Source organism: Vidua macroura, chromosome 7 (assembly GCF_024509145.1).
Source record: "Vidua macroura isolate BioBank_ID:100142 chromosome 7, ASM2450914v1, whole genome shotgun sequence".
In the NCBI taxonomy this organism is placed as follows: Eukaryota; Metazoa; Chordata; class Aves; order Passeriformes; family Viduidae; genus Vidua; species Vidua macroura.
This window is the reverse complement of record NC_071577.1, coordinates 7,907,776-7,934,236: the sequence shown is the minus strand read 5'-3', so window position 1 is coordinate 7,934,236 and position 26,461 is coordinate 7,907,776. Positions and strand designations below refer to the sequence as shown.

General features: G+C 46.9%; 1 protein-coding gene across 1 annotated transcript in view; it reads right to left on the bottom strand.

The window, feature by feature from the left end:
- SLX9 (SLX9 ribosome biogenesis factor) overlaps positions 1-24,252 on the bottom strand; it is a 39,901-nt gene extending 15,649 nt beyond the window's left edge. Inside the window, exons 1-2 of the mRNA XM_053982944.1 lie at positions 24,112-24,252; positions 22,701-22,809 (exon numbers count right to left, since the gene is read on the bottom strand). Coding sequence (XP_053838919.1) covers positions 22,701-22,809; positions 24,112-24,237 — 235 coding nt within the window. The 5' untranslated portion in view covers positions 24,238-24,252. The remainder of the gene's footprint in view (positions 1-22,700; positions 22,810-24,111) is intronic.
- Positions 24,253-26,461: the final 2,209 nt, after the last annotated feature.

The window sequence follows — 26,461 nt, the reverse complement described above, 5'->3', positions numbered from 1 at the left end:
GTAGAAGTACCCAGTTTCCCTCATTTCTTGGAGTCAGGTTTAGCATTCAAAGCCACCTTCCTGGGAAAAACGGGCCATGGAGGGATTCAGACAGATTGCATCATCTGGAATCATTTCTTTAACTGAAATGAGGAAGGACAGGCAACCAGACCGTGTTCACTGTGCAACTTGGTGAAACAAGTGCCTGCAGGAACCATTCCATCATCTGACAAGGCAGGGATGCAGCCAGTACCAAGAACTACAGCTGGACCTTCCCTCAGATGGAGATGGAAAAAGAGAGGCAGGAGCTGTCCCAGGGCTCAGCCCTTCCAGCCTGCTAAGCACACACAGTGCACACTTTACCTGATGGCAAGTGTTGGGGAAAGAATAGAAACTAATAAAGCAAATAAAATAATACAGCATTGCCAGCTGGTCAAAGGAAGAGATTGTCCCACTCTGCTTTGCACTGCTGTGGCCTCACCTCGAGTCCTGTGTGCAGTTTTGGGCACCACAATACAAAACAAGACATCAAGCTGATAGAGAGCTTCCAAAGAGGGACCATAAGGATGGGACAGGGTCTGGAGGGGAAGCCTTATGAGGAGTGGCTCAGGTCACTTTGTTCAGCCTGGCAAGACTGAGGGGAGACTTCGCTGTGGTCTTGAACATGCTCCTGAGGGTAAGCAGAGGGCAGACACTGACCTCTTCACTCTGTGACCAGTGACAGGACTCGAGGAAAGGGCAGGGAGCTGACTCAGGGGAAGTTTAGGTTGGATAGCAGGAAAAGTCCTCTAAGGTTATCAAATCCAACCACTAACCTACCAGTGCAGGTTCCATCATTAGGCCACGTCCCTAAGCAGTACAGACACCTTCTGAGCACTTCCAGGGATGTGAGTCTACCACTGCCCTGGGCAGCACCTTCCAATGCCTGACCACCCTTTCAGTGAAGAACTTTTCCCCAGTAGCCAACCTAAACCTCCCCTGGTGCAACATGAGGCCATTTCCTTGCCCAAGCCCCACCTGGCTGCACCCCCCTGTCAGGGAGTTGTAGGGAGTGAGAAGGTCACCCTGAACCTCTTTTTCTCCAGGCTGAGCCCTCCCCCAGCTCCTCCTCATCAGGCTTTTGCTCCAGACCCTTCCCCAGCTCCGCTGCCCTTCTCTGGACATGCGAAGAATCTCCCACCACACACACTGAGGAGAGGCTATGTGATGTTTTACACCAGTTGTGGCACAGGGGAAGCTGGCAGGGACTGTTTTGAGTTTAATCACACAGCTCCCATTAAAAGCTGCCTTTGGCCAGAGGTTTTTCAAGAATTTTAATGGACAGAATCCAATGTGAACTGGTAGCAAGACTTCACAGGAGAGAAACATTTTTTTTCCATATTAAGCCACATATCCACAATGGATCCTCTCTGTAGGGCTAAGGAAAGGGTGGGAGTCAGAGCAGTGAAGACCACCAGGGAGCAAGGAGGACAAGCTGGATGTTTTTGCACTCTGTGATGTGGAAGCTTGGCAGACAGACACATCTTCCAGCCAGTAGCTACTCAGCTTCTGAATCAGGTCAACCATTGGCAGATAGTGTGAGTAAGGGAGGCACTGCCATTTCCCAGGAAGCCCCCAGAAGCAAAATGTTAACTGGGATTACTCCAGCCTGGCTTCCCTGGGAAGTAACCACTGAGGTAGTATAAGGCTTCTGAAAATATATGATTAGTGGAGAACAATGAGCAGGAACAGGCAAGAAACAACAGCACCAGCAAAACAGCAATGCCCAGAGCACCACTGGTCAAGGGACTCATAACCATTAAAAGGCAAAAGAGAAAGCAAACACCACTCCAAGGCCCATCTGCACCCTTCCTCCAAACACACACATGCACTATGCCAGCCAGTAGGTAACAAACATTACTGGAATGACATCCTCTTACACATAATTAATATATTAACTCATTTGACTGCTGAATGCCCAGTGATCAATACTTAATTATATTTCCAGGCAACAATGCCAGCCAGAAACTGCATTGAGTAGACTCTGCAGATATGTAACTCCAGGGTAAAAAAAAAAAAAACATCAGAAGATGAGCAATGAGTTACATACAGGAGCTTCAGCAGCACAGAGAGGAGAAAAAAGATCACATCACAAATGTCTCCACAGTGAAGGAGGAAGAATTGAGCCATGAAGGTCAAGAGAAGACTGCCAAAACTGGCTGAAATCATAGTTTCAAATGACAGGAGCATAAGGATGAAGCTCTTGCAGAGAGAAAAAGCAGAGAAGTGGGAGCAGCAAGGGAAGGGGCAGAAACAAGGACATTAAAGGAAGCTGGACACCCACAGGACACCATTAAATATTCAGTGAGGTTTGTCTTCCAGTAGAAAGGTGTGGGGCTGCCACAGCAAAACCAAAGCCCACAGAAAGCCCATCTGGGCAGACAGGGAGAAGAGCTGGCAGGAAGATCATTTCTGTTCCTAGCCTGATGACCTGAAGCACCTACTCACTAAGCCCTCTCTTTTCCACAGGACACATAAGGCATAGACTGGACAGATCCTCTCCTTCCATCAGCTGAGAAGGAATAAGCATTCAGGGGCACAGCAAAAGGCAGAGAAGAGCTGGGAGAGGAGAGAAATCCCCCTACCATTATTACCTCCTCAGTGTCTAGCTTGCTAGAAGGGCATCAAATACTTCAGCAACTTTCATTTGAGAAGCAATTGTGCTTATGCCAATCAGTGCTTTCCAGAAAAATCTGAACCTATGACTTTTGAAACATGACAGCTTACCCAAAGGTAACATCCAAGCCTAATCTCTGCACTCCTCCATCTCCCGTGGCAACAATTCTTCCAATAGAAATATGGACTTGGACTTGCTAAAAGTAGGAAAAGACTTCTAAAATTATTCCTGAAGCCCTCCCTTCTTCACAAATGTCCAGAAATACAAGGATACAATGAAAGCACGTGTGCAAAACCATGAAAAAGCCTAGAAAAACATTTGAAGATCCACAGAAGTATTCTTCCCAGGTAACAGTTTCCCTGCTTCTTCTTGGGAGATTTGCTAAATTAGCATCTAAAGGGTGTACTGCAATCCAGACCTGAGGAAAGGGATTTGCTGGATGGCCCTAACACTGGCAAGTAGTTATCTCAGGCTGCCTTTTCAGCAGAGAGGATACTCCACCAGAGTAGGAAGGACCACCCTGCCACCATTGTTCAGAGACCTGCACAGCTCAAGGACAACCTCTGCTTCCCTCCCAACTCCTCAAAAAAAGTTCCATTAATCAGAAATAGTGCTTTAGCATCTACAATCAAGCTGGGACTTCACCAAAACACCTATTCAAAAAAAAAAAACATGTCAACAGTCAAAAAGCCAGAGTGTATTCAGCCACACCTAAGGTAGGCAGCCCTCACCCCTGGCTGGGCCACACATGAGGGAAGGAGCCCTGATTTCATTTAATAAATTCTCTGTTCAGTAAATCTGCTTTCCTGGCAAACTGGCAGCCTCTTCCACCACATGCCTGTACAGGTAACATCTCCAGAACACCACTCCAAGGTCTCTGTATGCCAATGCCCCACCTACTGCTAAAGGGATTGCAGACACACTCTCAAATTCTGCAGTGATGCTGGCAGGATGTTTGGGGGTGCTTTGGGGAGCAGGGAAGAGGTCTGCAAAGTGCTGACTTGCTCCAGGGAATACTGAATGCAATATTGGATTGCTTGGCTCTAATGGAACTAAAGAAAAAACAAAATCAGCTGTAATCGACTTCCATGTTAATGACACAGAGCCAGGGCTGTTTCCCCTGGAAAGATCGACATGGAATGTGAAGCAGTATCAATACCAGGGGCAGTATCAACACATGACATTTGGAAACTTGGCACAGAGACAACAGCAAGCAGACTCCACAGTAGCTCAGGGTGCTGGTAAATGAGAGCTTAACTTATCCAAGCATTTGTTGTTGGTTCTTCCACCCTGCCTCCCCCAGGTCCTGCACACAAACCCAACTCCCCTGCACCAGGTCAGCTTCCTGCTTCTTTAATGAGCTAAGCCAAACCAAGGGAGATGCATGGTCAGGAGCACAGGGAGCTCTGTGAGCCAGCTGCACTGATCTTTCAGACTTCAGTCCCAAGGTCTAAAGTACCCACAATCTATTTTAGACAGAAGTTCAAATTCATCAGTAGCAACATATCTCTAGGCCAACTGTTGCCCCTATTCCAGCCTGACATCAGTGAGCACACAAGCACTCCCAAGTCCTCAGGACAGGTTCACAAGCAAGGACAGAGGGAATGTCTGCAGAACCTCTCATAGCTGGAGGAACAGGGGTACTCAATGGATTTGGTACTGGTGGTACCTACAGCCTTCTACCTGTGCAGTTCACTAGTTTGTTTTTTGTAACAGTTATCAGGCACTGGATGCTTCAAGTACCCAGCTAAGCATTTTGAGGAAAGTGCTGCTTTATACTCCCAAGGTTTTCCTTGCTGACTGCTGTCAAAAGATGGGAGTGCCCAGTTTGGATACTCTTTTTGTTCTGACACAGCACACCAGCTCCTATGCCAAGCCTTCTGGGTGGGTAGGGATGATCTTGTCAGTTATCAGCAGTGACAGCACCAACCAAGCCATGAGAAACAAGAAAAACATGAAAATCATTGGTAGACCCACCCCAACCCTCACTGTGCAAACACAGTTCTCCCATACACAGGAACCATAGAGAAATACAGGTCTGACCATCAGAACGAAGAAACAAATTCCCTGATCAAACAATTCTGACTCTGATTGCAGCCTGGAAGCAAAAAGCAGAAGCAGCTTCAGAAACAGCTCAGGGGTCAACATCAAGCAGCAGGTTTTGACCTGCTCTAACACCAGCTCATCAACAGCCTGAAAAATCCTCCTTCCTCCCCTATTTCACTTTCTCCTTTAGTACTTTTAGCTACAGATTTCTTAGCTGGGTTCTGCCTCTTCACAAGGACCTAATTAGAAGAACAGCCAGCCACAATGCAGAGGCCACAGCTCCACTGGGAAAAAGGCAACATGTGCATGGGTGAAAGGAGATGACCAGAGGCAGGACTTGGCACAACACCACAACTCTGACTTTTTTTGATTCCCCAGCCACACTCAGACATAGGACTCCAGAAGAGCCCCTGTTGTTAGACAGAAGGTAAAGGAGGGAAGCAGCTGGCAGAGGACTCCTACAGAGAAACCTGGATGCACACTCTGAATAAAAAGCTTTGGGAATGAATTCTGTGTTTCCCACATCTGTCTGTTAAACAGTTACAATGAACACTGCTACAGCATCTTTTCTTTCTTTTCTTCCCCACAGACTGAGTTAAAGCTGTATAGCTTAGCCTGTTGTGGAACAAGTGTCTCTCCTTCCCTCCTGAGGCCTGATAACTGTTCCAAGAATGAGCTTTCCACCATGTCTACAGTCCTCTCTTACTTTCCTACTCACTCTTTAGGGGTACTGAGATATCAACACCTCTGCCTCAAAACCCAGAAGGGAGAGCTTGGTGAAAGATTAGCTCACCAAGACTACACAACAAAAAACGATCAGCTCAAGACTACCAGGAAGTTGGTGGTAAGAGGCTGTGCAAACCCACCAAGGATGCAGCAGCTTTCAGACACATATAACAAGAAAGTGCCTGACCTGGCTCCTGGAGAGTTGCTGACATGAAAAAAATCATGCAGAGATGTATGGACACTAGACTTTCCCCCACAGGGACCTCAAGAAAGAGAAAAAAATACAGGAGATATGCATAACATTTGGAGACACACATCTCTGCATCCTGACTGCCACGTCCCTACAAGTTACAGGTTTAGTGTTGCAAACAGCAGATTCCTGACTGGTCCCAGGCACATGACAGAGCACAGGATTCACACAAAACCAGTGCTACTCCCTCAGCCACTCCTCTGCCCTGTGTGGCCCAGAGCACATACCCAGAGAGGAGTATGTGCCTCTAAATTAAAGATATAAACATGACAAACTTCCCTTCAGATGCACACAAGGGAATTTTACAAGGAATAAACAGGCACAGCTTGAATTGTAACATAAGCAAACAAACAGAAGAAAACAGAATTAGAAAAGAAATCCAGCAGAGGACTCAATGCTCTGGTCTGCTTTATGAATGGGCATGAGGTGAGAAGCAAGGCATGGGACAAGATCCAAGACTGCAGTGTGCAGAGACCAGGCTCCAGTGAGACCCAAGCCAGGAGCACAGACATATCCTTTGCTGGGACAAGGGGGTAGAGACAAAGTTCCAGCCTCTTCTAAGGAGTTCCAAGTGCCTGACCCTGGGCAAGACCAATGAGAAGTTAAAAAAGCCTTGCCCCACCCCACTTTCTTTCTGATGAGCTTTCAGTGCTGCCCTAGTTAATCCAATCAGTCCATGACCTTTCCAACAGATCCCTGCCTCTGCTTTCCAAACAGTAGCTCTTTCCTGGACTCCAAACAGTGGCATCCCAACCACTTGGGCTCAAGTTACCCTTTTCTGAGGGCAGCAGAGTCAGCATTTTTATTGCTTACCTTATTCTTGCTCTGTTTGCTTGTTGAACTGTAATCTCTCCTCTCCTCCCTAGTGCTAAGTAGCCAACGCTTCCAGTCTTGGCCATAAGCCTTATTTTCCAGACAATACCTGCATATTCTATTTTGAAGCAAGAAACACAGAGCAGATGCCTGGTAGCTTACAGAAAAAAAAGCATGTTACAATCCTGTACTTCACCTGAGATAGCATTGCCAGCAAATGTCCTGCCATGCGCAGTGGACAGATTTCTTTCCCTGTTCTTTTTTCCCCACCAATTAATTCCATGATGGATCTGAAGGACAGCAGGAAGCACAGGAAAGAAGAAAGTCAGTACAGACTAATGACTGCAGAGCAGACTGGGAAGATATACCAATTTTCTGGCAGTTGCAAAAACGTTACAGGCAGAACAGGCAAAAAAGCCCAAAGCTTAACCCGTACCCTTCAAGTATTTCAATCAGCTCTTCTCAGTTCCAGCAGGTCTGCCACAGAATTGTATTAAAAGCATGTACAAGGTCAGATTCTTAACACTTTCATTCCAGTTTTTAAATTGCAACAGAAATACTGTAGTGACAACTTTATGCTAAAATAGTCAAGGGGCAGAGTGACTGCATGAATATATTTAGGACTGGGATCAGGGCAGGAACAAAAAATTCCACTTTGGCACTGCTTAGCTGTACCATTGGTAGCCCCTCTGCCACATCTCCAGTTACAGCCTCAGGAGAAAAAAAAAAAAAAGCCACTGAAAGTGGCCTGGAGGGAACACCCACTGGAGCACCCATGGGCAGCCCCCTGGCCTTCCACCTTGTGTGGCCAGCCACAGGCACAGGCTCCACACCAACATCTCACAAAGCATTAACAGAAGGCACTTTGAGGACTTGAACTGGAGCCTGGTGTCCAGCAAATTGCACCGCTGAGCTAAGAACATACCAGGCCTGACCACAGCTTTGTGTAACTCCCAAGTAGAGAGTGCCTGCATGCAGAACCTCCAATGAATTTTTATTTTGGAGGATCTGCTTCAAATCCATGTGGGTACCAGAAATTCAGAACAACTATGTGCAAGGGGTCCTGCAACTTAACTGCCATTTTACTGAAGGATCTTTGCCCACCTTGAACCCAGCATCTTCTAGTTTGTTTCATCCCCACTTACCTTACTGGAAGACACTGGGAACAAGTTTAGTCTCTGGGGCAAACCAATTTGATTTAACTTCATCAGCTCCTCTTTTTTCAATTGATCAGAGCTCTTTTCCAAGCAAAAGAGCTCTGATCAATTGAGTCATTGCTCATATTTCACACTTTGGGCATCAATGCCAAAAACCTGATCTGCAGATAAATGTGAAAGCTCAGGAAGGACAGCACTGACTGCAGACACTGCTGTGAGCTCCTATACCTCCTCTGAGGTGAGGCTCGTGTGCTTTTCCTGCCCTGTGCTAAGGAAGCTCAGTGAACCTGGCATCACGTTCACAGTCACAAGGATCTGGGCAATGCCTGCACACCAGCAGAAAGAAAAGCAGAAGAAGAGTTTCTAGAGACACTTCCTGACTGCTCCAATCAATTCTTCTTATGAAGTAATTACTCTGAACCTTATTCAGAGCTTTAGGACCATGGCAAAATTTCCACTGTGTTATTTTAACTGTTGATTAATTCTCCTCTCCTGGCACTCCTCCTTGGATTCTTTAACATGCCTGGTCTCAGGCTCCCTGTGGCGTGAGTTAGCTTCCCCACTCACAATACTCCATGCATTGACAGGGAAATGAAAAAAGTAATCACATGTCAGAGCTTGCCCTTGATTGTTAAGTCTGTGTGGCAGATTAGTGTAGTGTGGTCCCCTCCCCATGCTGCCCTATCTATTGCACAACCATACGTCAAGGAGTTAATCCCACCATCTGCAGCTGTCAGAGCTCCTACACTCCAGGAAACCCACACACCTGCACTTTGGGAGCACTGAGGACACACTAAGTCCAGCCACATCTTCTACCACTGAGCAGATACATATTAAATATAATCATACTCATTTCTTTTACCCAGTAGTCTGTTTAGGCAACATATACAAAGTAATTTTAGATTTAGACACAGAAAAGAGCACCACAACTCAACCAGTGTAACACCAGCAGACTTTCATTATTTACATAATTTAAGAATTATTACATATTTACATAATTTAAGAATTATTACCTCGATCCAGTCACATTCTGATCAGTCAGTTCAAACACCACTTGCATCACAGGTGGCTTTATAAACTGCTGCACACACACTATAACACTAACATAAAGTAAGGAGGGTGAGAATACCCAGGAAACTTCCCAAATAGCTTGTGCCAGGCATATGTTTGATCTGCAGCCCCCAGCTCAGCTGGGCAACACCTGACACGCAGGATTGGCAATGCAGAACACTTCCCATTCTTCTCCTTTTTAGGGGCACATACAGCAGATTTCAAAATTGGGAAGTATTTGAAGAATAGAGCTGGAAAAATAACCACCTGGAGAAGTACAAGGCATAATATCCTTGCTCTTCTGATCTGTGATTGGAGTGGAGATGGAACTCGAGGCCACTCTCAGCATCCATTGCAGCTTAGCATCTGCTGAACCCAGGCACCCCCTCCTGCCCCACAGGAGCACACAGCCTTCCCTGCTTAGAGGGTTGCAAGCTGCCAAGCAGAAGCCCCTGAAGGACAGATCAAGGTGATCCTATGTGTGCATGAAGTCTCTGTGTGATCATAATGGCATTTTAACCTTGAAAAGGTCTTACTAGTTCTAGCATTCAAACATGACACAGGTCTGATGGGTTTTTTTTTCATGGTGGTGATGTTGATTAAACAGTTCAACAAGCCCCAGCCCATGAAAACACTCATTCCAGGTGGTGTCCAAGCATGTCAGGTCTCCTTCCCTCCTCCTGGGAGCACTGCAAGTGGAACTGGTCCAAACACTGCTTCACCATCTTTTCCAGCTGCCACTGCCACTTCTGGTGGCTGCTGCTTTTGTGCTGTCTCAACTGCTCTTCCGCTTCAGCTGACAATTCAGAGCTCCCAAAAGCCCTGAGGCACCAACAGGATCACCAGCTCTGTCATCTTACACAACACAGTCACTCACACAGCATCTTCCCCCCTGGACAGACCTACATCCACATCCCCCTCCCACTCCTCCTCTGGCTCCAGGGACACAGGGCACCATCCCACTACCAACACACCCCTGGGACCATCACCTCACTGCAGACCTCCCACAGCATTCTTCATCTCCTGACAAAGCCAGGCTTGCCCCTGTTGGGGAGCTCTTTGTCTGGCCCACAACGATTCTCACACAAGACTTGTTTTTCAAAAAGGGTCTTAGAGCAAGCCTCTCTACTCCAATATACCCATTTGGCTCACTTAAATGCAGAAGAAATGTTTTAAAAAAGGAAAATCAAGGTCTGGGCCCCTCTAGAAGAGGTAAAAGCTGTTCTGTTGTTTGTTTTTTTTTTTCCCTCCAGCCCATCACCTCTTCACCTTTATTTCAGCCCTGCAGGTCAGCATTGGTTCCTCATCTTGGAATGACATTTTCCTGGTAGAACCTATTTTAAGGCAAGTCAAATTTTTAAAAAGTGACAGGGCTCTGTCACTTTGTACTTGATGCTCTTGCCTGCCAGCAGCACAGGCAGACAATAAAGTCTCATTTACACTGTCTGCACTAGCATCAACGGGTCCAGCCCATCCACCCCATGCAGAGATGAGATCAGCAGCTGCCAGCACAGAGCTGTGGAGAGAACATCCATGATGTTAAAAGAAATAACAGGGGATGGCAAAGGAACAAACTACCATGCGTAGGTGCTTCTCTGACACTCCTTGTCAGCTTTCAGACTTGCCAGACATTTGGCATTGCCCTGATCTTCTCTGGTCTGGGACTGCAGCAGCAAACCCTGAGATTGCCCATCCATGCCCTCACCTCCCATTCAGTATCCCCACACTGGCAGGGCAACAAGGACTGGCATCCTTCCTGTGAAGTAAGTGCTCCCTGAACAAAAAAGCTACACACCCCTTACGAAGTAGTATCTGCAATACTTAGGCTCACCACACCCAAAAAAAAACCACCTACTGAGAACACCTATATCCCCAACAAAGTACCATGTTAGTTCCCAGGAGAGACTTCCATTAAATGAGGGAAGGCAGCAATCTTCCTGCATTGCACAGAAGATGCTGGCAGGAAGAGTGTTTCCCTGCATGAAGAAGGCTGTGGCATGAGCACTGTGCCTGCTAATTTCCTAATATGGATCACAGTCCAATGGAGTTAAATCCACACGCCTACAGACTCATCACGTTTCTCACTTGGTGTAAGACTGAGTTTAATCTTTTTACCCCGCTGACAGGATATTAATTTTACCTAATGGCCCAAGAGCTGCCAAGAGCTATGAGCCATTGTTCACATTTTTATGGCTTTGTTCAGCTTTCCTTCCCTGATGAGGAGCTCCCTATTAGTCCTGACTTGGCTGAGGTGTCACAGCATGACGTGAAGAAATGCCAGCTACATGGTGGATCCCAAACCAGGAGTGAAAAGCACAATCTGGACTTCTCCAGGAGGCAGGACTGATCCAAGCTACTGTGCCAGGAACAACATTTTGACAGTATCAAGAAAGTTGTTCCATTTCAGCAGTTTGTGGGTTTGGATATTGCCACCCTAAAAATAACTCAGGGCAGAATTGTGCTACAAAACTGGCAGCACCCAAGTACACGTTGCTTTGGTACAGCCCCCATGCATGTGAGGAACACAAGGCACTCACAAACTCCTGAGGGACCTGTCCCTTTGCACCTTTGGCTAGAGCACAGGGAGATAAAGCAGCCTGCAGGATGTCAAAACACACTGTGGGTAAGAGAGAAAGGTGTCATGCCTCCCCCTGCCAATCCTCCCACCTGCTCCACCATGCCAGGCCAAGGAGAAAGATTAGTTAATGAAGTTTGCTTCCACTGAGACCTTCCAAAATCAGTCAGCTGTTGGAAACCAATGGTTGATGCTGCTAAACCTAAAAAACAAAAAAAAAATTCCTGCTATTCCAGCTGTCTTGAACCAGCTTACCTTTTCCAAAAGCCAACGGCATGCAAAACATTTCCAGCAAGATGTGCATGGAAAAAGTTCACCCCCAGCCAGGACTTGAACCCAACTCTTCCAGAAGCCTGAAACACACTGGCTACAAAGTCAGTGCTACAGCTGTCTTCTATGAATGTTACATAATAAATAATTCATTTTAAGTATTGTGATGCTGGACTCCAAATCCCAGCCTCACTTAGCCTTTAAAGACAGTGCCATAATTATTTACAGTATTTACATTCCAGAGGATGGTGGGGGGTGTACTATCAGATCCCATTTAAAGATTACTTGTGGATGAAGCAAGGCTGGTTCTTTAATATTTTCTTCAAGCAGAAAAAGGTGGTAGCAGCAGCTGGAGTGCAGCAAACAAATCCATAGATGCATATGGACATATAGGTCAAATAAGAATTAGGCTGAGCAAAAAACAAGTTAGCTGTGAAATATTCTTTTGGCTGTTTTTCCACATACTGTGCTGACCATTTGTGGTTTAATCTTAGAGAAGCTCTCTCTCATATAAGCCTGCAACCCCCCTAAGCTTCAAAGAAGCAACTTTTACTATAAATATTCCGTATTTCTTTATACAGACTCAGGTTTTCATATGAGCATTGTTGTTTTGTACACTTAATGCACCAGGAAAAACTGAAGTAGGAACTGGAAAATTTTGTTCTATGCCCTGCAGAGATGAAAAATAATCAAAAATATAGACCTGACCTAGAAAAAGGAAGAGTTATTCTGCTGCCCTCTAATGAGCACATCTAATATCCGAAAAAGAACACACTCAAAAGAGATCTGTTCTGCCCTGCCACGTCCTCTTGTGCTAAGAAGCTGTCAGCAACGCACACACAGCTGGAGCAGCACCTCCTACACTGCAAAGACAGGCAGAAGAAACACCCAGATGGACCCAAGATCTGTTCTGTACTTCCCTGAATTCAGACTGGAGTATATGGCTGTGTCCTGTTCTGCTCCCTTTCCTTGCCTGTACAGAGGGAGGGGAATAATTCCTAATTCTGACCTTCAGGACACAAAGGCCTGTGTACCTTGTTACAGGTATACAGGTACACAGGCATGTGAAAGAATGACTTGCTTCAACACCTGTGACCTCAATTAAAAGGAGTTCTGCTGTCATGCAAGAGTGTCCCTGCATCTGCACAACTCTCAGAAAACATTCAGCTGAAAAACGCAGTAGGGAAGGCAGAGGAGCCACCACGGGGACAGTTCTACCTGGTACTGAGTTTCATCTCAGTTTTTACTGAGCTACTGTGATACCTTGGCCAGCTGCCCATCCAGCTGCTCCCTCCCTCATCAAAAGAACAGGGGAGAAAAAGAAGATGAGAAGTTTGTGGGCTGAGGTAAACAACAGGGAGATCACTCAGCAATTACAGTTACAGCCAAAACAGACTTGACTTGGGAAAAAATAATGTAATGTATTGCCAATTAAAGTAGAATCAGATGATGAAAAGCAAACACTGAAACACCTTCCCCCCACCCATCCCAGCTCAGCTCCACTCCTTCATTCTGACTTCTTCCTTCCTGACTCCCTTGAGCAGTGCACAGGGCCAGGCAATGGCATTACAGTCACTCTCTGCTGCTCCCTCCTCCTCACACTCACCCACTGGGGTCCTGGTGACTGGAGCACCTCCTTTCTTCCTTTTCTGTCCCTGATCTTTATAGGGCTCTCTCACTTTTTTCCTACTCCTTCTTAATTATATGTTTTCCCAGAGACAGCACCACTGTGCCTGACAGGCTCAGCTGTGGCTGTACTGGGCACACTTCAGCTCTTTGGACCCAGCTGTGCTCAGAATGTGACAGCTCTGGCTTCTGTCCTGCTACCAAAACTCTGCCACACCTAATACAGATAAACAGGCCAATGCCCTCTATTTTGAAGGAAGAAAATACACGAAGAAGTCATAATAACCCCACATAAACAGTATCTAGACATCTGTATGCTATTTCCATAAATAAAAACCCACTCAGGTACAGACACTAAAACAACAAGCACACCTGCAGCTGCAGAGGAGCACACCTAAGCCCAGCCCTACCCAAGCCCAGCCCTGCAGTCACAAATTACTGGCATGAACCAAAAGCAATAGCCAGAGGCTCTGCTGAGCAAAATACAGAAGTGTCACTGAACAAAGCAATTTAAAATTGTGATTTCTGACAACAGAATTCCTGCAGTGTGGAAAAGCCTTCCCATGTCTTCCTGTCAACAGGCACACCAGGTTATTTCAATTCAAACCACATTGTGAAATAACTGCTGCATGTACAGACACAGCCTGTACCCACTGCAGCTGGGAATGTCCTCTCCATGCTAAAGAAGCCCATTCCCGTTACATAAGAACACACAGTGACCTGAATTTACAAATAACCTTGGAGAGGAAAATAGACATCAGGAAAAAACAGAGTTAAAAAGCCATGGAGCTAGGAAATGCAACAGAAGTCAGCCCAGAGCATGTACGTGCACAGCACGAACATCCAGGATCAGAGAAGCCAAAATTCTTTACACAGATCTATTGATTTGCTGTGTGTTCTCCAAGCAATCAAGAACACAGCACAAGTGGGTCAGGAAACAAGTTTGTATGCCCCATTTTCCCTCAAATTTCCTGCCTGAGACTCTCTGAAACACCCCATTTCACTGAAGCTGATTATCACTATCACTACGTGCCTTCCAGCTCACAGTCCCTTCATTTTTGAAGAAATGCTGGGATAGCCTGTTTTTCTGCAGCAGGATTTTCTCCAGAATTTTCTGTGGTTTGCCTTATGGAACATTTGCAGCACTGCTAGTTCAATCTAAATCTGTCCAAATTATCATTTCAAACAACCCAGAATATTCCAGTACCCACTGCATTTAATCCTTGCTTAGCTGTGTTTCCCACATTTAGCTCAATGTATATTGAGATTTACTGTGTTAAAAGCGTCATTAAAAAAAAAAAACAAAACCACACCAAAAACCCCTTTCTACAAGCCACTTGACTAAAAACCTAAGCCCAAATTAGATGTTATATGAGCATCAGCAGTGCCACTCTGAAGTGCTGAAGGGGATAAACAGATCTTCAGCTGACACATGCATTTCCACCCAAGCATAAAGAAAACCTTGGTCCATAAATTGCTCACAAAGACCAGAAAAAAGGATAACTTGCATAGAATAGAAAAACACTATAGATCCCACTAGGTCTAAATTACAGGCATGAACTTTTGAAATCTCCCTGTAACAGAGCCTGTAACTCAGTAAGACCCACATTAGCAGGGCAGAGATTTATCTCTCAGTAAATGAGAAATGTGATTTATATAGCAAAGAAGTAAAAAAAGAAGCAGCTTTTCACATAGGCATTTCCCAGAAGGCTCACTTATTCCTGCACCTCAGAAACATATCAAGACAAGTCAGAAGAGGGAAACCTCTCGTGCCACCCACCCTACATCAATTTTCTAAACAGTGTGTTTATTAAACTCCCAGGACACGTATTTCAGAGAGACGCTTGACAGTTTGACACAACACCATACCACTGCTGGTGACAAGGAAATAGCTCTGACTTCCAGAGCTATCAACCTGCCCTTTCCAAAAGTGCTTCCTCACCCCCCTTCAGATTTGCTTTCTCGATTCCCGCAGTGTTGAGCCATCCATCTCACACCCCACAAGAGGTTTGCATTACTGGAACTTGTGCTGGGAGGCCCCTTTGGCACCAGTACAGAGCCATTCCACCTCTCTCTTTGTAGAATTTATAATTTTATAAATTAATTATGTTAAAGCTTGACCATTAGTACAGCAAAGACAAGGATTTCAGTCCATAACCCTCTTTTGTAACACCACAGCTGCAGTACTCTCCTAAGCAGCGCTGATCTATTTTTGTGTAAGGATGTCCAACCATTTTAAGTTCATTTCACAAGAGAGTACCAGGCTAGAGGAGGATCTTTTTAAAGCTCCAGGAATCATGATCACACAGAGCAAGACATGGCATGACATGCAACTGCCACGCCCCACCACTCCTGGCCAGGAAGGCAAGGGGTCACCCTGGCCTCAAATTCAGCAAGCCCCTCAGTGGCACAAGGCACTAATAAGTTTGACCTAAAAAGATCACGTTTGAGCAACCAACTTTTACAAAGTCTGGAAGAAGGCTTTGCAAAACCACAGAGCAGCACCTCAGGAGCTTCTCCAAAGAAGTCTCCAATCCCTCACTGAGCGATATCCTCCTCTCCATCCATCCAGCAGCATGGAAAGGCTGCTCCAGGGCAGGCATGTACCTTCCACCAGTGCTACTGGTGAGCATTACACAGCAGGCACAGCCAAGGAACCAACCAGAATAAGAAACCAGAGCGATCTGACACATCCTTCAAACTGCTAGGACTCATTTCAAGCTCTTCCCACTGACAGCCTCCTCCCCTGGAGCAGGCTGCAGAACATTTTGGAAGGTTTGGGCTCTCTGGAAAGTGTTTGTGTTTGTATAGTGCTCAGCCACGAGCTAATTGGAGTCTTTTGGTTTTTTAATGTTAATTTTAAGAACAGAGACTTAGCCCCAGCTAGAGGGAGGGAAAGAAAACAAAACAGTTAATTGGTTCCATAAATATTAACACAACTGATTCCTGTGATCTGGCAGAAGGCACTCACAACATGGAAAGGCTCTATTTGCAGAAGGGAAGTAAAAGCACTGAAAACAGTGCAAGCTTCAGATGCTCATTTACTGCTTCTCAATTAATTGCATTTACTTTAATTAAAGTGGAGCTTCCCACAGCTATTCTCACAGCCAGCACCACACTGCACAGACAAATTGTTAAAGCAACATTAGGCAGCATGGATTTTTAACCTTTTTTTAAAAATTATTATTTAAGGCACCAATGTCTTTAGCTTTTAGTAGGATGCCCACTCCACAGTCCCCAGAGACCACAGCAGGTCTGTTCTCCATTTCAACCAAACCCCACAGCTGTTCACCACTGATACAGGACTTGCTCAATCTGACTGCTGAAGTAAGATCCCACTGACTTTAATCCTTTGGACCAGAGGAACAGAGAAACCTTCTGGCTTTGAGGCAAGTTGTTGGGAACTACACAATCTGTTTGAGGTGTCCTGCAGACTGAGGTCATCTGACCTCACTGGAGAGGCTTCCCAGACGACAAACCACTATCTCAGCTCCTCCCAAACACAGTGCAGTTTTCTAACAGCCTGTTACAAAACTCTCAAGACACCAAATCTGCCCTTAAAAGGTGATCTGGCATTGTCAAGATAAAAGCAGGTCCTAATGATGCAGTCAAAAAAAACCAAAAAAAAAAAAATTCAGCTGAACAGCAAGGCAGAAGCAATGTACAGTGAATAGTTACCTAAAGCAATTTACCCAGATAAGGCAAACTACCATCTGTCACTTTATCAAGCTACCAGGGTGGCCAGCCTTGGGCCTGGAGGAGAGGTAAAGAGTTTAATCCCCTCACAGCATTTTCTCTTCCCTGGGAACTTCTCTTGCCTTGCAAATTTTGTTCAAACACTTTCACACACAATGTCAGGAGCAAGACCAGCTTGTGCAGGGAAGTTTCTCCTTTGAGCTGAGACCTGCACATTCAGTCCTGGGACACATCCTGGACCTGTGCAGGTGACACAAAGGACACAGGCACATTGCAGAAGGTATGGGGTGGAGGGAGGGGGGAGCTAAAGCAAGAATTCCCAGCTCAAACAGCACTCAAACAGCTGCTCCTTCCAGGCCAGCACCCAAACACCCATCAGATATTTTCAAAGGCATTAAAACGGTTTCAGTGCACCACCAAGGGCATCACTGACAGCATCAGGGACAGCATTTCACCACTCCCCAAATTCACCCCGCCCAAAGCTTGGGCAGCTAATAACAAAGACAGATGGAGGAGGAACACCTCGTCACTTGGGTCTAGCACACCACAAAGGCACTTCCCAGGGAGATTTCAGCACCACGTTGGAGGTGCTGCAGCCACTCCCTGCCATCCTCAGCGTGAGGAGCAGCCCATTTACACCCTCCTATCCCATCTGAGCAGTGTTACTGTGGGAACAGCTTGAGGAAGGCGTTCTGCACAAAACAAACACAAGACAGGCCTGACAACTGCCAGCACAGAATGAAAAGCTGAAGAAAAGCAACAGCAGCAGAATTGTGAGGATCCAGCAGCTTTCCACACCAGAGATGTGAATGACCAACACAAGCAGATTTCAAAATTCCCCAAGCACGCATTAAGAAAAAGCAGCAGAGGTTTAGAACTGATACTCAGAACAGATGCATTCATTAAAACAATCAGGATTAATTTTTATGTTTTTAATCCTTCAATTGTTAAACACCCCAGTATGCCAGAAGAGTAGGAAAAAAAAAAAAAAAGAAAACAAAATATCAAATCAAAACAGAGGAAAGGTGATGAGAGATGAGGACAAAAGAGGAGGAACCTTAATATTTAAAGGCAACAAACATGCAGAAATCCAGTCAACACACAGGAATAAACTATAGGACACAAAGATTGGCATCCTGTCAAGAGCTCCAAAAGAATAATGGGGGCCTGGTCATGGCTGCAATTTTTCCATACTGGTGTGGATCCACTGCAGGAGTAACCACAAGTCTAGACATTGCAGGAACAGCAATGCTGTCAGAGAAGAAGTCTTACAGGGACTCTGTAACATTCTGGTACAGCACCCATTAAAAAAACCCCAAAACTGGACAAACTGAAATCATATTGCATGAAGCTAACGCAGGACCGACCAACCACAGCTTTTCTGTTTCTCTTGCAGGCTACAAAAGGAGAACAGAATTGGACAAGCGGGTGCAGAGCCCAAGCAGAAGCAGATAAGGTGACAGACCCAGCATATCTGGAACTCCAGAGCAGAAGCTGAGGTGCAAACCAGAAGGGATCTGTCAGTGACTCTGCAAACAGAGGAACCAAAAGAAACTCACAGAAAACCTCAGAAAGGAGGAAAGCAAGGCTGTACACAGCCTGCAGACCCCACAAATTCACTGCTGTCAGTGAATTCCTGCTTAGCCTAATTTTATCATCTCCCATCTCCACATTTCTTCAGGAGGAGAAGGGAATTCTTTGTCAGATACTCAGTTGTTTCCCTCCTCTACACCCCTGTGTGCCACTGACAGCAGCTCCTGTGCTGCAAGACAGTCCTGGACTTCAGAGCACAACCTCTGCTCAGGCTCATGACCTACCCCACCCTATGCTTCACACCCTGCTATAGAATCACAGACCCACAGAGAGGCCTGGGTTGGAAGAAACCTGCAGAGAGCATCTACTTAAACCCCCTCTTTCATCTGTCATTATCCCAGCTTGCTCCAAGCCCCATCCAGCCTGGCCTTGAACACTTCCAGGGATGGGGCAGCTACAGCTTCTCTGGGCATCATGTGCCAGGGCCTCAGCACTCCCATTTTAAATTGAGAAGTCTTTCTTTATGTCCAACCCAACCTCAGAAATCAGGATGATTTTGCACCAGGTTTTGCAGACAATTATGAACTTGCTATTGTTGCACTTTTGTTTTCTTAATAACACAGCCTGTCACCATTCCATTCTGGAGTAGCTGAAAATAAAGCAGGAAGCTACCAATCCAGTTGTTCATATCATTCCACAACTGGTTCATCATCCACTCCAAAAAAAGAGACAATCACAGGCAACTGCTCAGCCAGAGCCAAGCTTGAATAGGCCCTTGCTTCAGGGAACAAACACTGACGAAGGAAAGCTAAAGAAAACAAGAAAAAATGAGCAGCAGCAACCCCGATATGACAGGTCATTATTTCTGACTTGGTAGGAAACATTTAATTCCCACGCTACAGAGGCTCACCCAAATGAGATTTATCCTCTCACTGGAGTCACAGAGGTCCCTGCGTGGATTAGATTACAGCAAAGCCTTTGGTTTACATTACGTCAGTGGCTAAGTAAACTACACTGACAGGAAGCAATCACTGAGCACAGAGTAACCCAGGGACTGAACTCCAGCATTCCCAGGGATGGCACTAGCTTCTGTTACCTACACACGTGTGGAAATCATCTGGAAGCTGGTGTTAAACTGAGCTAATGATTAAAGACAAAAAGCAGAGCAGGAGAAAGCAGTTGCAGCAGGTCTGCTTCACAGCACGACACAGCTTAGAGCTACCATATTAAAATACTTTCCTTTTTAGACCACTGGCTTTTTATATCACATAACACAAGTCTCACCTACAATGAGTTCCATTTTGGTGACATTTTTCATTACAGTTCCACCCTCTCCTTCTCCTGCCACAAGGATTACTGATGCCAGAACAGCCTGTGCTGGTACCTCACACTAATCACAAGCCCACTGAATCAGCCTTGTACCTAAAGGAAGCAACACCCCGCTACCATGAGTAGCAGATACTTCCACAGGGCACCCTGCCTCAACCAGATGTACCAACAGTCCTCAGAAATCCCCCAAAAAACCAGGCCTTCAGCCAACAAGAACCAACACCACCAGTTTATCCTCCCATAAAAAGGGACCTCACTCCTTTCAGCCCCAGCACACACAAGCACTCCTGTTAACTGGGATAACCCTGCTAGAGACTCTGGACTTTCCAATTTACACATTGTGTTCCTCCCTGTTCCCTCAAAACCACCATAGCCAAAAGAGCAGCAAAAGCTGCTCACTTACAAATTGAGGAAAACTATGAGGAAAAAACTGTAGAGAGAGGTGTCCCCTCTTGTTGGCAACCACAGGCAACAGCCCTCAAGCCCCAGCATAGCAGTGGATTGGTTTCCTACAGGACTGCAGCCCTTTGGCTCTGACACAGCAAAGCAGCTGCTCCAGGTGAAGCCTTTTATCTCCTTAAAGTAACCATGCTCTGCTGTGGGTTAGTTAGCCCCTGTGATGGTACACATAGCATCAAAGAGCTGCCTACACCATGGGTTATTTAGAACATAACAATGCTCTCCACGTCCTCTTTTCCTCCTACTTCCCAACATCCAACTGGCTTTTTTGACTACTGTCAAGCTCCAAGCTGACATCCTCTAAAATCTAACCCAACTCCAGGATCTTCCTCAGACTAGGTTTTATTTAGAAGAGAGTCACAGCTTAAGGCCAGATCTAAACACAAAACACAGATACTAGCATTCTTGGACAATGTGAATAGATCTTGGATAATGTGAGACACACACACAGGACAAATACCTGTTTTTCCAACTGCCACACAGCAGCCTTGGCAGAAAAAAAAATCTTCTCTAGCTGGGAAAAGCACAGGAGATAGTGAGCCCACCTACAGTCTGCCAACTTGACCTTCTCAGAGCTTGAAAAGCAAGTGGGAGAGAAGCATGCTTTTGTCTTGTTATTAAATCTTAAAATAGCAATGTGTAGGAGAATCCTACCCTCCTGCCCCGTGCACTAGGCTGAGGGGGAAAGGGAGGAAGAGGTGGAGGGAGTGTTAGAGTCAAGTTGAACTTCCTGCAGAACAGGCTCTGAGCTGACCAGAGACGCCAGGAGACAAAGCACATCTGCCTAGAACCTCTTTTCTAACTCTACTGTGTCTGCCATTGTATGCACAGCCTAGTTACAGTTCACTGAATTAAGAAAAAAAAAAAAAAAAAAAAAAACTGATTTCCATAACGAAAAACCTCTACATGGCTCCAGAGTGCAACAGACAGGGCACAACGGCTTGGGAAGACCTAAAAAAACAATCAAATCACTCTTTGCCTGGTTGAATTGCAGTTTGGAGCCCCCAAAAGAACAGTTATTTTTAGCTGATCATCTGGAAAGCGCGCGAGAGCGCCAAGCAGCAGGGTCAGCACGGCTGCGTGCAGGGAGGCAGCGCACAGCCCCGAGAGAGGCAGCCAGGCACTGCACATCTGCATCATCAGCACTGCACAGGGACCAGCAGCACGGCTCTATTTATAACCCAGACATGTAGCCTGCAATGAAAGGCTGGGACTGCAGGCTGCCAGCCCCCAACAACATGTGTCTGATTTAATTAGAGATGGCAACGTGCACACACGGATGCATACGTGTCCTTTTCCCAGGAGAGTTACCAACAATGAGCCCAGTGTTTCAAGAACAATGTGTTTTGCCAAGGTTGCTGTGCAGAGAGCAGGCAAACGTGTCCTCACAGAACCTCCCTGCTTCCTCACTCTGTGCCCAAATGTCACTGATGGGCAGCTCAGGCAACCACTTGCCCTTGTGTGACTGATTTCTTTATAGCCCTCAACAGGAAAACAAAGTCACTGTATTATTTATCCACATGAATAAAATAAATTAATTTAGTTTGCAAATAAGGTACTGGGAGTCATATGCATTTTCTGCATCAGGACAGCTTGCTGTGCTACCAGGCTCTGTCTGGTAGTTTGTTCCTTCTGGGATTTTTTAAACATTTACATACAGCTTGTGGGAGGCTTGGGATTCAGGTTTCAGAGAAATTTATTGAGACCTTGCAGACATTTAGAAGTGAAAACTGCTTTCAGATACAAAGCTCTCACAGTGAGCAGTCAAAGAGAGCATTTCCTTGCTGTGGGACTGGAAATCAAAGGGCTCTATCATGTCCTCCCTTTTCCCCCTCTCACTTTCCATACTCCCTATGAGTTAAGATTCTCCTGTTAACTGGGAATCCTTGAGCCACAGACACCACAACAGCAAAGGACAGGAGAAGATTTGCTGCAGTCAGGCTGCAGTGAGTGCACAAAGAGAACCTGCTGACATAGTACTAGGTTACCAATGGCAGCTGCTCACTTACAAATTGAGGAAAACTATGAGGAAAAAAACTGCAGAGAGAGGTGTCCCCTCCCACTGGCAACCACGGGCAACAGCCCTCAAGCCTCAGCACAGCAGTGGATTGGTTTCCTACAGGACTGCAGCCCTTTGGCTCTGACACATCTGTTCCAGGTGAAGCCTTTTAGCTCATTAGTGTAACCGTGCTCTGCTGTGGGTAAGTTAGCTGTTAGCTGCTGGTGAGGCAAAAGCAGCCACAGAGCAAGCCCAGAGACCAGGTTAAAACCCTGGCTCTGCTCCCAGCCCTGGCAGTCTTTGGCTGTACCAGGATATCCTAGATTGCCTGAAGCTAGTCCCTCACCTGGGGATCACTAAGCACAGCCATGCAGAAGCCCATCCAAAAAGAAACCTCCTCTAAAAGCCTTCAGAGGAACACAAGAAGCAATGTTTGCTTGGTAGCTCCCTGAGCTTCCTGGGACAGCCACTAAAAATACAGTCCCCAGTGTCTTTGCTCAGAACCCAAAGCAGCACTCATTCAAAATACAACAAACCTGTTCTGGAGGAAATGATGCTTCTGGAGTCCAAATCAAGCTTCTTTACTAGGGTATCAGGGTCAATTTTCAGCCCAGAAAATATACCAGAAGATGAGAAGTCCCAGTCCTTATGCAAAAGAAACATAAAGCAGGAATCAGTACATACACTACCAGGCAACACTTGCTTAAAAAAAATTAAAAAATCGAACCCAGCACCATCCAGATAGGAACAGTGGTAGTGAGCAGGTGTCTCTCTAGAGCAGGCAAGGGCACAAAGGCACCCTACTGTCCTGCTCCGCCCCACCTATCCCCCAGCCCTTCCACACAGAAGGAAGTTTCACAAAGTCTCATTTTGGACTGTTCTGTTCCTAAAAGATTCCTGCCTCAACTCAATCTCAAGTGCATTCACTCCCAGGAGAGCTGCAAACAGCATCCTTAGGAAAAGATGGATTTATTACAGGTACTGAACAATACAGACAAGCAGCAATTGAGAAGATTAGGGGATTAAAGCCTTAATCAATGGACATTAAGCAGATTCAGTTAACTACTAGCAACTCACCAAATCTTCAGCATCACGCTTTAGGCACGCAATGCCTCCCTAAGATCTGCAGTAGCTACATTGGCTGGATTAGAATTTATTACTTTACCCAGCACTATCTACCATCACCAACACATAACTTCACAGTGGGATAAACCCAGCTGTATTCAGCACAGGCAATTCCTCCCTCCTCACAAGGAAAGCTTAGGCACATAGTGTTGAGGGGGTGGCACCTGAACCATGTATTGAAAACACAGCTGGGGAAAACAGAATATACTAAATAATTCTGAATAAACAGCGCCTCTGAATCTGCCCTAACCTAAAACTGAAGGCACGCACTGCAAGGCTCCCCTCCTCTCCCAACGCTTGTTGTAACAATCCCCACTGCTGCACGCAAGTTACGCCGTGGCAGGGCAGCCCAGGCACCCTGACTCCAGGAGCAGCAGCAGTGCTGCGACACTCGTGTCACCGTGGGGACACCGGGGTGCTGCCAGGGCACGGCTGCTGCTCCGGACTAGTGGTAGCAGCACGCTGGGACTGCCAGCGGTGCGCTGTGCTGGAGCAGCTCCCGGCTGCCTCGGGTCACCTCCCCGCCGTGCCGTGCCGTGCCACACGCTCCCACGGCTGAGCGGAGCGTGGGGAGCAGCAGCACCAGCGCTTCAACAGGGCCGGCAGGGACCCGGCCTGCGCCATCCTGTCAGCATCAGCACGGCCAGGCACGGAGCTACCGACGGACACCCCCGCGGCCACGACAGACCCACAGCAGCTCGAGCGGGGCTGGGGCTGTGCGGGGACCGGCGCTTTCTGCAGCGGGAAGGCGGAGAAGTCACTGCGAGGCGGCCGCCGCCAGCCCCCGCCCGCCGCCGCCCCGCGTGTCCCCGCCCGCGGTACCTTCCCGGCCGCCGCGCTCCATCCGCCCGCGGCGGGGCCGGGCCCGGGCCCGGGCAGCGGCGGCGGGTCCCGGGCGGGCCGGGGGGCGGCGCGGTGCAGCCGCGGGCGCTTGGCCTTGCCCACCATGGCGGTGCGGGGCGGAAAGGGCCGGGCCGCGCCGGGCGGGACCTTCCGGCTGCGCCCTCACCGCGCCCGGCGCCCCGGGAAATTCGCCTTCCTCCCTTCCACGGGCGGAGCTCCGGAACCGCCTCTGCGGCGGCCCGGGCCGGCCCGGCTGCTCGCTGTGGGGCGGAGTGCTGGCAGGTGCCGTGGCAGCCTCCGTGCGGGGCGGCCCGCGGATAATCGCCCTCCAGTCAATTGCAGCCTGCCCGAGGCGGCTCCCGTGAGCGGCCCGAGGGTGTTCAGCGTGCTTGGGTTAAACCCAGACACTCTGCAACACAGTTTTACACGCCTCTGTAAGAGCTGAGAGCTCTTGGTAGGAAATGGAAATGGAATGGAAATGATACAGCTAAACTCATTTTATTTGGTTGATCAATTACTTGTAGGCGGCGCCCACTTTTTAAGTTTCTTCACAGGCTCTTAATGTTGCTTTGATCATTAAATCACTGAAATCTTTAGTTGGTTAACCCTGACAAGTGTCAATAAGAAGAGGCAAAGTGAGTTGAAGATTGGACATCTAGGATCTTAAATTTATGGCCTTCAAGGACATTGGTAACCAGAAGATACCAGAGGAGATAGAAGCCTGGAAAGTTGGAGATGCCTTGTCCAAGAAACAGATGATAAGAGGACTAAAGAATGTGGGTCAAATTAGCATGAAGAGCAAGAAACCACTAAGCAATGCAGGATAGAATACTAATTAATCAAGATAATTATGTAATTTACATCAATTTCTATAATGTATTAGGTTGTCTCTAATCTATAATGGTTTTTCTATATATATGTGTGTATGTGTATATATATAATGTATAAGTTAAAACAGTTTTGTACTAGGGTCAGTGTGAAACGTTTTTAGCCACACACACTACACACCTCCTCCTGGTGAGGAATAAAGCCTTACTCACTAAGACTAAAAAAGACAGTTTTAGAGTGAGTCTTATTTATCCCAGCGATTTCGGAGGTTTCTTGGTAACAGTAGCACCAGCCAGCAACCAGGCTGTTACAGTAGGACAAAAAACAACTCTAAAACTTCATGTCAGGAATTATTTCTACAGTTTAAACAGTAGAAAGTACCCAGCAAGCCCCTAGGGAGGGCCAACACCTGCCAGACTGCAGTCATGGGCCCAGGTGGGACACCACAACAAAGCAACCCAAACCTCAGCTGCCCCTTTCCACACACAGGAGGGGGTGAAATGTAAAGCTGCTTCTTCTTGCTGCAAGATGAATAAAAAGCTTCAAGCCTGGAGCCACAGTGTGTTTGATCTTAACAAGCCCTGACAAGTGCTCCCTGGTTAATGCATTTTCGTTTCCACATCCTCTGCCCTCCCCATTTGCCCCCAGGCTGTGTTTCCCAGGGTCTGATATTGGGCCACAGAAGTGCACAGCTGTAAGTGCACTCCTTGTGGGTACCAAGGAAAGAGGAGAGGCCTCTGGGAAGGTACTTGGAAAGATGATAGAACCATGGAATATGCTGAGCTGGAAGGAACACATCAGGATCATTGCGTCCAACTCCTGGCCCTGCACAGGACACCGCAACAATCTCACCCTGGGACTCTAAATGGTGTCCAAGTGGTGTCCAAATGCTCCTGGAGCTCTGAAAACCTTGGGGCTGTGACCATTCCCTGGGGAGCCTGTCCAGTGCCCCACCACCCTCTGGGAGAAGAACCTCGGAAGATGCAACCTAAATCTCCCCTGACATGGGTCCCTGTCATTTCCTCAAATCCTGTCACTGGTCATGAGAGTGAAGAGACCAGTGTCTGGCCCTTGCTTCCCCTTGAGAGGATGTTGAAGACATGGAATCACGTAATGGTTTGGGTTGAAAGAAACCTTAAAGATTGTCCCACTCCCCTGCCTCTAGATCAGGTTGCTCCAAGCCTAGTCCAGCCTGACATGGAACACTTCCAGAGATGAGGCATCCCCAAGATTTAATGTTCATCAGGGATAGAAAGATTTAATGCCCATCAGGAATAGAAAATAACAACAGGAAAACTTCCCTTACCCTGCTCTAGGCTGGGTGAGCATCGTTTAGGAGCAAATGCCCAAAATGACAACTCTGATCATCAAAATCCATGACTTCGGGAAAAAAAACACTCCGACAGTGCCCAGGTGGATGTCCAGCTCCCCACCCCAGCTGCTCAAGTGTATCCTGCATAAACGACAGCAGTCCTTCAGTTAGTGGTGGGGGGAAACACAA